The sequence below is a fragment of the Triturus cristatus genome, chromosome 1_2 (assembly GCF_964204655.1).
Source record: "Triturus cristatus chromosome 1_2, aTriCri1.1, whole genome shotgun sequence".
Taxonomy (NCBI): domain Eukaryota; kingdom Metazoa; phylum Chordata; class Amphibia; order Caudata; family Salamandridae; genus Triturus; species Triturus cristatus.
In genome coordinates, this window is record NC_140580.1 from 870,420,460 (window position 1) to 870,433,406 (window position 12,947).

Consider the following 12,947-nt stretch of genomic DNA (forward strand, 5'->3'; position numbering starts at 1 on the left):
TTACAAGGTGGAGTTGAGTCACTTAGCGTGGCATAACTCCACCTTGTAAATATGCCCCTTTCTGCCGCAGTCCTCTGCGGCAAAGGGACGTGCAATGGGTGTTCCTGTGGACGTTTCACCGCAACACCCATTGCTTTTGATGCTGCCCCAGATTTACAAGGAGGTGTAAATCGGAGGCAGCGCCAAAAACTAACGCCATGCAAGAACGGGTATTAGAATGTTAAAATGGAGAAGAAATACTTTTATTTCTCCTCATTTTTGCTTTTCCTAAGCATGCTGGATTCTGCAGCACACATAGAACGAGCAAAATGTAATTAATTATTGTTTATGTGCAGGAAGGTGTCCCTTCGTGCACATAAACAATCATTAAATAAAGACAATTTGCTACTTTTATGTATACTGCATTCTGCAACACACATAGAGGCAACACATCGCCATTATGTGCAGGAAGGGGCACATAAACCATCATTCCCTGCAACGCAGGCACCTTTGCACTATGGTGCAAGAGTGCCTGTGTTTGCACTAGGCAGCTAAGAAAACACAGGGGTGTGCCGTATTCTTGTGAATATGGCGCATCCCTGTGTTTTGAAAATATCGGCGCGCTGCACTGCCAAATTTGGAGAAGCTTCACACTCTGACATTTTCTCTTCAATGTGCCAGTTTGTTGGCTCAGTACCCAATCTTGGGTTGGTACACTAATCGAAGATCTCAGCAAATAAGGATTAGGCCGCAGAAGCACAGGGTGAGACTTCCACTAAGCGCGCTCCATACCCTGCAGAGCCTTACAGGCCAAATGGTCCGCTTCAGGGCATACCATTGAAGAGAGGGGTGATGTTTACGTAAAATGCTTGAGTACATCAGACCAACACCATCATTTGGCTTTCTTCCTAGTGTTCCCGGCCGGCATCCTGCAGCCTCCTTTCTTCAGTAAGCACCAGCCACAAGCATTGAATTTTGGCGGGATCGGCATGGTGATTGGCCACGAAATTACCCACGGCTTTGACGACAATGGTAGGGAAACATTCACTACGCCTGTCCTGAAATTTGCAGGAGGCCCAGAACGAGGGTCTGTTTGAGAAAGCAGGGCGTGTCCACAAACTCATTCAACGTTTTCTTCTTTTTTTTATTTTGATGGATGTTTTAATGGACAGGTAGAAACTTTGACAAGGATGGAAATATGTTTGACTGGTGGAGCAACTTTTCGGCAACACTCTTCAAGGACCAGTCTCGCTGCATGGTGTACCAGTACGGAAACTACACATGGGAGCTCGCGGGAGGGCAAAATGTGAGTAGATTAGTTTGGAAAACATTTTAATTCGAAGCTATTAGTAGTATTCTTGGATTTAGTATTATTATTCACATGATAATGACTTAGTATTGTTGTTGTTGACATATATATCTTGACCATTGTTATGAGCTTCACAAGCCTTCATCATAAAGTTTGTCTGGACTGCACCACTTGCCCAAAATGCGGGGGTGCATACCTCCACATGACCAGCTGCCTCCCAAGCCTCTATTGACAAACATAAAAAGCTGGATCATCTCAACACGAGAGGCAAGAGGGTGCAGTATTCCGTCTTTTATTTCTTCCACATTGTAAGCAGCTCAGAGGAAAAGGAGATGTGATGGACAGAGTAGGTGTGACTGGTGCAAATGTAGCACTGTAAATGGATAAAGGAAGGTGCTACAGGAGAGAAAGGCCAGGGGAAAATATAGGAATGCCTGTTTGAAAGAGTTTTAAAAAGAGTAGTGTGTGAGTGTTAATTAGGGGCAGCAAAGGATACGCCTGAGGCTCAAGGTAAGATGTGGAGTATGAAGATCTTAAGAAGAGCACAAGGCATCATCCACGTTTCTAAATTACGACACAAATCTGCGGCCTGATAAAGTCAGAAGGACAATCTATCCTGGTAATCTTTTTAGTTTGCATTGCACTGTGCTAGGTAGCAAGGACTCCTCTCCTAGCCTACATGTCCAACATTTTTTCACAGATTTAAACTGGTGGACCCGCCTAAAAACCCTGCAGGTCCCCCTAGTCCATGCCTCTTTTAATTTCAAATGTATGTTTGCATCTTCTTAGGAGCCTCTTAATGCCTGGGTTGCCGGACACCAGGGCTGAGTAGTCTTGATTCAGTTCAGTACAGTTCAAAGTTTTTTCGTGTGGTTAATAAAAACATGACAATGAGCAATAACATGTCAAAACTTGATATAAAAGGTAAAATACATGAATGATTCATCTGCTATGGAAATAGGAAAAGGAAATAATATACTTCTTAAAATGCACAAGCAACTTATGTTCCATGAATCATCGGGCCCTCGTACACGACCTCATACATACATTTTAAACCAACTCGATGGGACAAGCAGTTAAAACCAAAGTGTCCTGTGCTTAGTGTAAACCAATCAATTATTAGTCCACTATAAAGTATTTGCAACTCCCTCTAAGACTACCATGTGAGAAATTCATATGATACATCGCTAAATACTAGGTACATATGAACGAAATAATGTGCATCCTAAATACACACAGGCAATTCATCCTAATACATCTTCAAAACTATTTCAGTCAACAACTTTGAGAAATATTACTCTGCATCTTACAATACAACAACTCCTAACTAGACCTAACTACCTCACTTATGTTTCTTGGTTCATTGAGCCCTCAAACTCATCCACAGAATAAGGACTTAAAACTAGCTCAATGTGGCAAACAATTAAGAACAAAGCTTATGTAAACCAATCAATGCAGCTTACAGCTTTAGACTCATTACCAGTCTACCATTTGCAAAATTGCAGAATACTTCATTAACTGCCAGCTGCATATTAAATCAGGATGTTAAAAGTAATATTACATGTTCCTACAGTATATCAATCGCACTCCTGCTCCCAGATATTGACTATGAAGGAGTTGGCACTGTCAACATCGGGGACTATGTGGTGCCACATTCATATTCCATAGTTCAATTAATTGCTAAACCCAGATATTTAGGCAACCGACAAATTAACTGTTGATCGATGCCCTGTAGATAAGCGTCCATTGCTTCATGAATTGAACTTACTCCCAACCAGCTAAAACACTGGGTCTGATTTCGGTTGTGGCGGACGGGTTACTCCATAACAACGGTGATGGTTATCCCATCCACCGAAATTTAAAACCCATAGGATCCCATAGGATATTATTGGATTTATATTTCGGCAGACGCCATATCCATCACCATTCTGAAGGAGTAACCTGTCTGCCGAAATCTAAATCATAGTGTTGATTCTCAAACCTCTTTCTTCCAGCACCCTACACTTCTGTCTTTTTATTTCCATTTGAAGGTTCTTTTTGATCACTGCTTTATCCCTTTGGCACGCTTTTTCTATCTACTTCTTCCTTCGTTGTTCTCCCTTTTCTACCTTTCTCACATCACTTTTGCTCTGGATCAGATTCAGGTCCTCTATGAGTACAGGTCTCCAAAAATAAACATGCTGGTACCCACCAACTGCAGCTACCGACACAAATTAAGCACTACCCTCATTGCAGGTTTCTTGTAAAGACATTACCAGCAGTTTCTCTTGGCACCTGGATTACGGTTTGGGGGAGAAAACCAGTATATTTGATATTTCCCTTTTCACTTGAAAAATCTGGCGAAAACGAAAAAGTTGCCTGAAATAAAGCAAAAACTGTGAAAAATACACATTTGTTCCCGTGTTTATTCCCCATTCCACAGATGAATTCCCATAACGGTGAGGTAATATTGCACTTTTTACTCTTGCGGTTATGGCAGTAATTCAGGAACAATATTATCGTAACAGAGTCACTGCGGGGTGCATAAGGAGCCTGATTTTCTATTCAGAGTAGCTCTTTCAATCAAGTAATCTGTCTCGAACCCAAATTCAGGGAACAGTCTCAATTTATTAAACACCGCATTAACCCATTTCTAGACTTTCCCTCAGATAGCAGATGTTTGCCCTGGGAAACTATGTTTGTGGTAGGAAATCCTGCACTTGGCAGCACACCACCTGCATATTAATTTGGTGAGCAAGTGTTTGTACAAGTGGGTAGGGCAGGAGGATCAATGGCAAACTTTGTTAACTCATGGAGTTAAAAAGAGAGGTCAGATGTTGGTGAGAGACCAAAAAATCTTCCCTAGGGAGGCCAATCACATATTTACAAAGGCCCTCGGCCATGAAGGGCTCTACCTTAACCACAGGAGTGCCGGGACCAAGATTTGATCTCTGCTTACTTTGTGGTGCTGACATTTCCCAGCATGTAGAAACATATAAAGTATTAACCCCTTTGGATAAGAATAGGCTGCCCTGCCACAGCCACCAGTCAAACTTTTGGACGTGTAAACACTGTCAGCTTCTGAATGTTGAGATACTTGTTCTAATGCATGGTCATTACTTGATACACAGGTCAGCGGGATTAGCACATTGGGAGAAAACATTGCGGACAACGGTGGAGTGAGACAGGCGTACAAGGTAATCTGTGCCAGTTTTGTTAATTTTTAGATGAATTGTAAGTAGCCATTCTTTTCATTTTTTGGGAAAATCAATTGTCTGTGAAGGTCTACAATGAAAACAGAAATTGACAATTGATAGCACTCACAGTACTTGACCTATTCTAGCATTTTAATGCCAATTTTGTTGACAGCTTCACATCCTCAGGAAAATCATGCAAGCACAATCATCTCAACCCATCCTTACTTGGAGGCAGGCAGCCTCATCGGCTCACCTTTACCCTCCCAACAAGCAAAATTCCTCCCATAAACTCAATTGGGATCATCCACACTGAAAATCTTCATTGCCACTATCAAATGCCTGCATCCCCATTGATTTCAAAGGACTTGCACTCCAAAACTACCTAATCTCACCCTTCATGGAGTCTCAAATGTTTGAGAGGATGTGCAAGCCCTTGTGTTGTTTCGCCTAGATTGTGGTTCTGGCTGTTTGGCCCAAATCATCATCCACAGCCATGTGTTGTCATAGTTACCCACCAGTGATGGACTTTTTATTCCTATGCACCGAAATAAACTTTACTTGAGGTCTCAGGAAATTAACCCTTTCTGTTCTCTCTCTCCCTCTCTGTCTCTGTCTCGAGATATATATATATATATTCACTGAAAAAACCATAGGTTTCACACATGTTATAGTTAGCGGAAATTTTACTGATAAAAAACCAATGAAATTCCCCCGTTATAGTTAGTGCAGGCAACTATAACTCACGCGACCGCAATCCTCTGCTGATGCTAATACTGTATTTAGACACTTATTTGCCCATGTCTTCTTCCATACATTTTTAGCTATACATATATTACAAATATTTTTTTTTCATAAAGACACATATGTCATCAGCAGAAGATTGCGGTCGCGTGAGTTATAGTTGCCTGCACTAACTATAACGGGGGAATTTCATTGGTTTTTTATCAGTAAAATTTCCGCTAACTATAACATGTGTGAAACCTATGGTTTTTTCAGTGAATTTGCAAGGTTTTTTAAATGCTAATTCCTAACTATAACGTGTGTGAAACCTATGGTTTTTTCAGTGAATTTGTACGGTTTTTTAAATGCTAAGTTACTTTACGCCATTCGTGGCGTGTGCGCCCACTTAACGCAGTTCGTTCCGTGCGCGCACGGTGCGCTTCGCGCACCGTGCGCGCACAGTGAGCACGCGGTGCGCTTCGCGCACCGTGCGCCCACTTTACGCAGTTAGTGCCGTGCACGCACGGTGGGCACGCGGTGCGATGACAAAGCAAGAAAGCACGTCAACAAATCTGTTTCTGCTTTCCTCCGTGACTATGGTATGGGTGCCATTTACCACAACAACTTGCGTTATGACATGCAAGACATTTATAGAGGAGATGGTGTGCACTTCAATGATGAAGGGAACAGAGTCTTCCTCTTGAACCTTAGACTCTGCATCGGTACTTACTTGTAGGTACCACTAAAAAATCATTTCATAAACACAACGGCACTTTTTAGAGCCCCCTAATATCTAAACACTTAAATCTGATTTTCATTTTTTTTTTTTTTTTTTTCTACCGTACGCTTACCGTAAGCTTACCGTACGCGTACCCCGTGATTTTTTTTAAAATCAATAAATGTTTTTTTTGTACTTTTCTGTCCTTCTTTGACCCCCTTACAAATGTTAGGGGGTCTGTAACTCTCCTCATTGCCCCCTTTCCTTGTTTTCACTCTTTTTTTTCAGAGTGAAATACACAAAATGGCGGCCGCCGCTTCCTGGTTTCGGCCGATTCGAATGTTTACTAAGATCTAAGAGCCAATCAGAATCGCGCACGCGCACGCCACCGTACGCTTACCGTAAGCGTACGGTAAGCGTACCGTAAGCGGGCTCAGATATATATATTGATTTAAAGGCTATTTTCTCAGAATCTACTGAACAGATTTACACCAAACCTACAAAAGGCACTTCCTTGACCTAGGGACTACCTCTCTGCCAAATTTTGAGTAATTCTGTTCAGCGGTTCGGGCTGTAGCTCGTTCTAAAGGTCCTATGGAAAAATGCATGGGAAAAACGCGTTTTGGGACCCCCCTTTTATCTCAGCCCCCGCTTGACGGATCCCCCCGAGACTTTCAGGGTAGGAGCGGAGCGCCCCACCTATTTTGAGAAATTCGCGAGGATTCGTCGACCGGCGCCAAAGTTATTCAAAATAGAATGTTGAGGTTTTCCTATGGAAACGTGGTCCTAACTATAACTACCTACTGGCGACCGCCAGTAGGTAATATATATATAGATATATATATATATATATATATAAATATATGTGTATATATATATATATATACACATCTATTTTTATTTTTATATTTTTTAAACCAATTACACAGTGGTGATCACTGATAGGTCAAAGGTTCCATAGGAAAAGCGTTTTTTGTTTTGACAATATCTTTGGTGTCGTTTGACAAATCTTCATGAAACTTTCCAAAAAGAGTTCATCTACCTCAAGGTCGTTCCTCGAAAAATTTGGGGTTGATCCATCAAATGAGGGCTCAAGAAAAGAGGGTATCCTAAAACAGTTTTTTTTAATATATATCCAATGTCCCATAGGGTTTTGATAAGCTATACAACAAAAATGGCTGAACTAAATTACACCAAATTTGGCAGAAAGCGAGATCTTTACTCAGATAACACGTGTTTTGTAATTTGGTGATAATCTATTCAGCCCTTTTTTTATGAAGTCATGTTCAAAATATAGCGATATCTGGACAGTTGTTCCAGCGGGACAAATGCTGTACTCCCGTGGTACCAAACATTTAAAAAATGCAGAGAGCAGATTGGTTGAGAGGGCTTTTCTCCCATCAGCCATCACCTGGCCCATGTGACTGGTACCAGTTCCGAACAATCTGATTGGCTGGCTGCAACATAAACAGAAATGTTGAGGCTGCTATTTCAGGACTCAGGGATTCAGTCACCATGTCCCGAGTATGTAAAAAAATAAGACAGAATGGGGTGGGGTAGGAGGACATTGACCCCCCGGCCCTTCTGGTGGGACCCTGAAGGACCCACTGAATCCCAAAAATTTAAAAAATCCATAACGCTCGTACTGTGGTACCCCTGTGGGACCAAACCAGACCCCTGTGTGGTCCCAATGGACTCATACGAGAAGCAGCGTGGCCCCCCATGTGATCCCATGGAAATACCATGGGTACTGTGGGCCGTGCAAGCATTAAAAAGTGAAGCTTGAACTATCAATCAGTACATTGGAGTGCCACATGTGCTGAAGTGCCACAGGAACATGAAAAAAAATGTAAACATTGAAAATGTGAAGTTGGTGCCCATTGGGGGTTGGGCACTTAGCCTGGCAACTGCCCATGCATGGCTGGGTAAGGCCGCTCGCTGGGGTTTGGCTGCAGAGCCTGGCCATAGGCCAGACTCTGTGCTCAACCTCCTACTGTGCATGGTCAAAAGCAAAACTCAGTGAGGGAGGTAGGTGAATATGACCATAAATGACCAGAAATATCTATAGGGACCCCTGCCTGGTACTTAAATTTAAATAAAATGCTGATTTTGTTACTGGTACCGCGGTTCTGAAATGAATCTTAAAAATGCAGTGTGCTAAAGGATTAGGCTGTTACGCAGCAGGTAAGGTCCAAGACCAGGCTGCAGGCCAGGTCCTGTGCCCAACCCATGAAGTCCCCGGACGAAGGGATTGGACAATCCAGGGGGCTGGGTGCAGGGCCTGGATGCAGGCTTTACTATTAGTTTTACCATCAGGGTGACAGAAGTGATTACCTCTGCCATTGTGATAGACTACCATCCTTTAAACTTGGAGATGCTGAAGATTTTACCTTTGCCATCCTCATGGACTACCGTCTGTCAAATTTAGAGATTACCACAGGCCTAGTGGTTATCTCTTTACTTTGAAAGGAATCTCCATCATAGCCATTCACCATTTAATCTTTTGTATTTTTTGGAAACAAACCCTGAAAGCAGAAGTTTGGTTTTGAAAACGCTGAAAAAATGAATAACCCCCTCGCCCTGGAAGTTTTCTTTGAGAGTCTAGAGGTCATTATTTTTATCGGCTGTCAGAGGTAATATTTTGTTGATGGAGCTTACGGAGTCTCCATCAATAAAATACTTAAGGACTGCTCATCTCTAAATTCGGTGGGCCAACTGAGGGATTGGCAGGCAGGGTATTGTGCCACATTTGCAACAGAGTACCCTGTCAGTCAAAGTCTAAATTGGGCTCCTAGTTATTAACGGTGTTTTTTGTTGAATTCTCTAGGATTTTTTATGATGCACTATCTTTACAAACCCCTGCTGTGCACAGGGGTTAAGATTATAGCGCATTGTAAAAAAGTATCCTTTTTGGGGTGAGCATTGGCGTGTTTTATACATTTGTATTTTTCTGGTGATTGTATGTTTTTGTAAACAAAGTTTGGGGCAAACTGCCCTATTAGGAGCCTTTGGGTTGTTATCCCTGTTATATCTCACAGGATCAATCAATTATTCGGGAGTTTGTATAGCATGGCTACTCACCCATGAGGGTCTCAAGGTGCTGAGAGAGGGGTGGCAGATCCGTCTGGTGTGGAGGTTCAGTCGAAGAGCCAGGTCTTGAGGTCCCTCCTGAATTGGGTCAATAACGTGGATTGCCTGAGATGGAGGGGCAGAGTATTCCAGGTCTTGGCGGTGAGGTAGGAGAAGGATCTTCCTCCGATTCTGGTCTTGTGGATCTGCAGGATGGAAGTCAGGGCGAGTTGGGCGGAACGGTATTGTCTGGCAGACATGTGGCGTACGAAGTGGTGGTTCAGATATTCTGTTGCTGCGTAGTGGAGAGCTTTGTAGCCATGTGTGAGGAGCTCAAAGGTGATTCTCCTCTTGATTGGGAGTTGTTGAAGGTGTTGTGTTATGTGGCTGCGGTGGGGGATATTGATGACCAGTCTGGCTACAGCGTTTTGGACGTTCTGTAGTTTCATGAGCTGTTTCTGGGTGAGTGCGTTGCTGTAGTCAAGTCTGCTGGTGATGAGTGAGTGGGTGACTGTCTTTCTGGATTCTGTTGGAATCCATCTGAATGTCTTTCGAAGCAGGTGGAGCGTGAGGAAGCAGGATGAGGATACTGCGTTGTTTTGAGCGTTGCAAGGTGAGTGAGATGTCCTGTGTGATGCCAAGGTTGCATGCATGGTCCGTAGGGGTGGGAGGGGTTCCTAGGGCGGCCTGCCACCAGGAGTCATCCTAGGCTGAGGGGTTGGGTCCCAGGATGAGTACTTCCGTCTTGTCAGAGTTGAGCTTGAGGCAGCTGTCTTTCATCAAGGTGGCAACAGCCTTCATTCTGCTGTAAAAGTTGATTCTGTCGGTTGTGGGCTCATTGGTGAGGGAGAGGATTAGCTGGGTGTCTTTGGTGTAGGAGACAATGTTGAATCCATGGATTCTAAAGATGACGGCGAGAGGGCCCATGTAGACGCTGAAGAGGGTGGGGCTCAGAAAGGAGCCCTGGGGCACTCCGCAGCTGATCTCTATAGATTCTGAGAGGAAAGGGGTAGTGGGACTCACTGTGTTCAGCCGGTAAGGAAGGAGTGGATCCAGTCCAGTGCTTTGTTGCGGATGCTGGTGTCATGGAGTATCGTGATTAGGGTGTATTGAAGGTGGCTGAGAAGTCCAGTAGGATGAGGGCTGCGGTTTTGCCCCGGTCGTGGAGGGAGCGGATGTCGGCGGTGGTGGTGAGGAGTGTGTTCTCAGTGCTATAGTTGCTATGGAGGCCATATTGGGAGGTGTCCAGGGCATGGTTCTCTTTGATGAACTCAGAGAGTTGGGTGTTGATGGCCTTCTCGATAACCTTGGCTGGAAAGGGGAGGAGGGAAAGGGGTCCGAAGTACTAGAGGTCTGTCGGGACCGCAGACGGCTTCTTCAGCAGGGGTTTGATGTCTGCGTGTTTCCAGTCATCGGGGAAGGTGGCAGTTTCGATGGAGCAGTTGATGGTGCAGCAAAGCTGGAGAGTGATGGATGCGGCTGCTCTATGGAAGATGTGGTACGGGCAAGGATCCAATGGGGCTCCTGAGTGGTTGCTCTTCATGGTCTTGAGTGTGTGTCATCTGTGAGGAGCAGAGTCCAGTTGAGCATGATCTGTTGGGGTGCGGCGTGGTTGCCTGTGGTGGTGGCGCGCATAGTGGCAGGGTCTTGGGTGTAGAAGCTGTCGTAGATCTTCCTGATCGGGATAGAGTGTTAGCGAAACGCAACTGGGGTTGGTTGGTTGCAGTGCATTTGGGCTGTCTGTCTCAAGATGTTACATTGACAAAGTCCTTATTGCCAGAGGGTCTAGAAAGCCTTTTTCCCGGACGTATTCTGGAAAGAAATCTGGACAATTTGTCAATCCTTTCTACTGTATCTAATCTGCCTGTACTATTCTTTACTCCCTGTGTGCCTTACCTTCCTCTCTCTCCACCTAACCATCCTCTCCCTCTGTCTCACCCTTCTCTCCACTTCCGCCTCTCTCCTCCTCACCTTATTTCCCTACCTCTGCTTTTTCTCCTCACTTTCTTATCTCTGTCTGGATAATCCTTCTCTTTATTGGTCTAATCCCCACCCCTTTGTATTTCTTGGCATCTCTCTCCGTATTCCTGCTGTCTCTATTTGTGCACATATGTACGTACAAAAGCCCTGTACCTGTACTTTGTGTTAAGGAAGATTACACTACTCAAGGTCATGCTGCTTCTTGGCAAAAGCATTTTTTCTTCACAAAAACCAAACCAATTGACTTTGCCAATGCATGTTTATGTATGAGGAGAACATGAGTTGCAACTTTACATAATGTGTCTGTTCTCTGTGTTCATGTGGAGGACATCACAACTGCTTCATGTGTTTACCTGCTCTGTGAATGTGATTGGAATTTGCAATGCTGATGAAAATTGTGCCACATTTTAATGTATGTTGTTTACTGGGACCCATATATTCAGGCATGGTGTAAGGTACTGAAAACCCAGTAGAAGACATCCTGCTCAAACAGATTGGGCAGGGGTCAGGTATGCATTGTTGCTTATAAAGACGGTTGCATTGCATGCAATGCTTAACCCCTAGCCTCCCTATTGGCAACCTCATCACAATGTGAAGGTGTCCCTTTATTAACTAAACAATTGCCATAAGACTATGATCTACCCAGTACTCTCAGGTTAGTTTATCTGTGATGGTTTCCTTCTGATATTGTAGTACTCATGTTTTGTTTTCACAATTATGAATACAAGACTACCAGTACCAGAAAATACTGACCTGGATGAGTATTTCAAATCACATTAGATTTAGGACTTTCAGTGGTCCTTCAAGATTATTATTCCTGTTTGTTGAGAGAAAAGGATCAGGAACAGTGGGGCAGATTACTTGTGTATGGTATAGGGATAGAACTAGACAAGATTCCTGAACAGAATTACTATGCCGAACTGGTGTTTTCAAGCAACAAATGCAGCATCAAATGAATTGATTTGGTATGCCCTGGTATAGTTATGTTATGTTATGAAGATCTGTAGTGTGTACTACCATCCCACACCATCCTGGCACTGAGCAGGTGTGAGTCTAGGCACACCTAGAGCCTAGTGAGATTACTCAAAAAGGCAGGACTTCATCTCCTTGTAGAATTCAAGAAGTGAGGAGGAGGCTCTTATGTGTAGCAGTAGGTTTTTCAATGCTTTAGGACCGATGTAGAAGAAGGCTCGACTTCCGGATCTGGTTTTTCATATGTGCGGGATTTGTGCAAGTAGGAGTTCCAATGAGCGAAGGTGTCTGGAAGGATTGTGAAATCAGTTGGTATTCATCCAGTGAGCAGTTTAAGCCATGCAGGCATTGATCTTAATCCGGGTACTCAGCATTTTGTCTGTGAGGGAAGGATTGAGTTGCATCTCATCAGTGTAGGAGAGTGCTTTGATATTTTGAGAGCAGATGATGCTGGCTAGAGGGATCATGCATGCATTGAAGGGAGTCAGGCTCAGGGAGGAACCTTGCCGACCTCCATAGATAAGGTTGCAGGAGTCCTAGGTATACAGTGCCAGGTTGACGGGTCCTTTGAGTCAGGAAGGAGCAGACACATCAGAGTGCATGTCCTTGGATTCCAATGTTGTGTAGGCATTGAATGAGGTGGTAGACTGTGTCAAATGCTGCAGAGAAGTTCAGGAAAATAAGGGGCATGTGAATGTTATCCGTGGTGGCGATGAGGGCTCTTTCCGTGCTATGGTTGGGTCGGAAACAAGACTGAGTGTTTTTGAGGAGTTGGTGGTCATTGAGGTATTTGGTGAGATGTCTGTTGGTGATTTTTTCTGAGACCTTGGCCGGGAATGGTAGCATGGTCTATAGTTAGAGAGCATTCAAGGGTCAGCAGAGGGTTTCTTCAGTAATGGTACAACAGTTGTGTGTTTCCAAGCATTCAGGAAAGTCATGGGAGAAGGGGAGGGAGTCACAATGGGTGTGCGCATGGTGCTGATGGGTTGCAGTCCTCTGGAGTAGGTGTGGTGGGGGCAGGGGT

General features: G+C 44.0%; 1 protein-coding gene across 2 annotated transcripts in view; it reads left to right on the top strand.

Annotated features, from left to right (window-relative positions):
* MMEL1 (membrane metalloendopeptidase like 1) overlaps window positions 1-12,947 on the top strand; it is an 827,783-nt gene that overhangs the window by 807,586 nt on the left and 7,250 nt on the right. For both annotated transcript variants that reach the window (XM_085609192.1, XM_085609188.1), the window contains exons 18-20: window positions 892-1,011; window positions 1,152-1,285; window positions 4,399-4,464. In XM_085609192.1, the coding sequence (XP_085465318.1) occupies window positions 892-1,011; window positions 1,152-1,285; window positions 4,399-4,464 (320 nt within the window). The remainder of the gene's footprint in view (window positions 1-891; window positions 1,012-1,151; window positions 1,286-4,398; window positions 4,465-12,947) is intronic.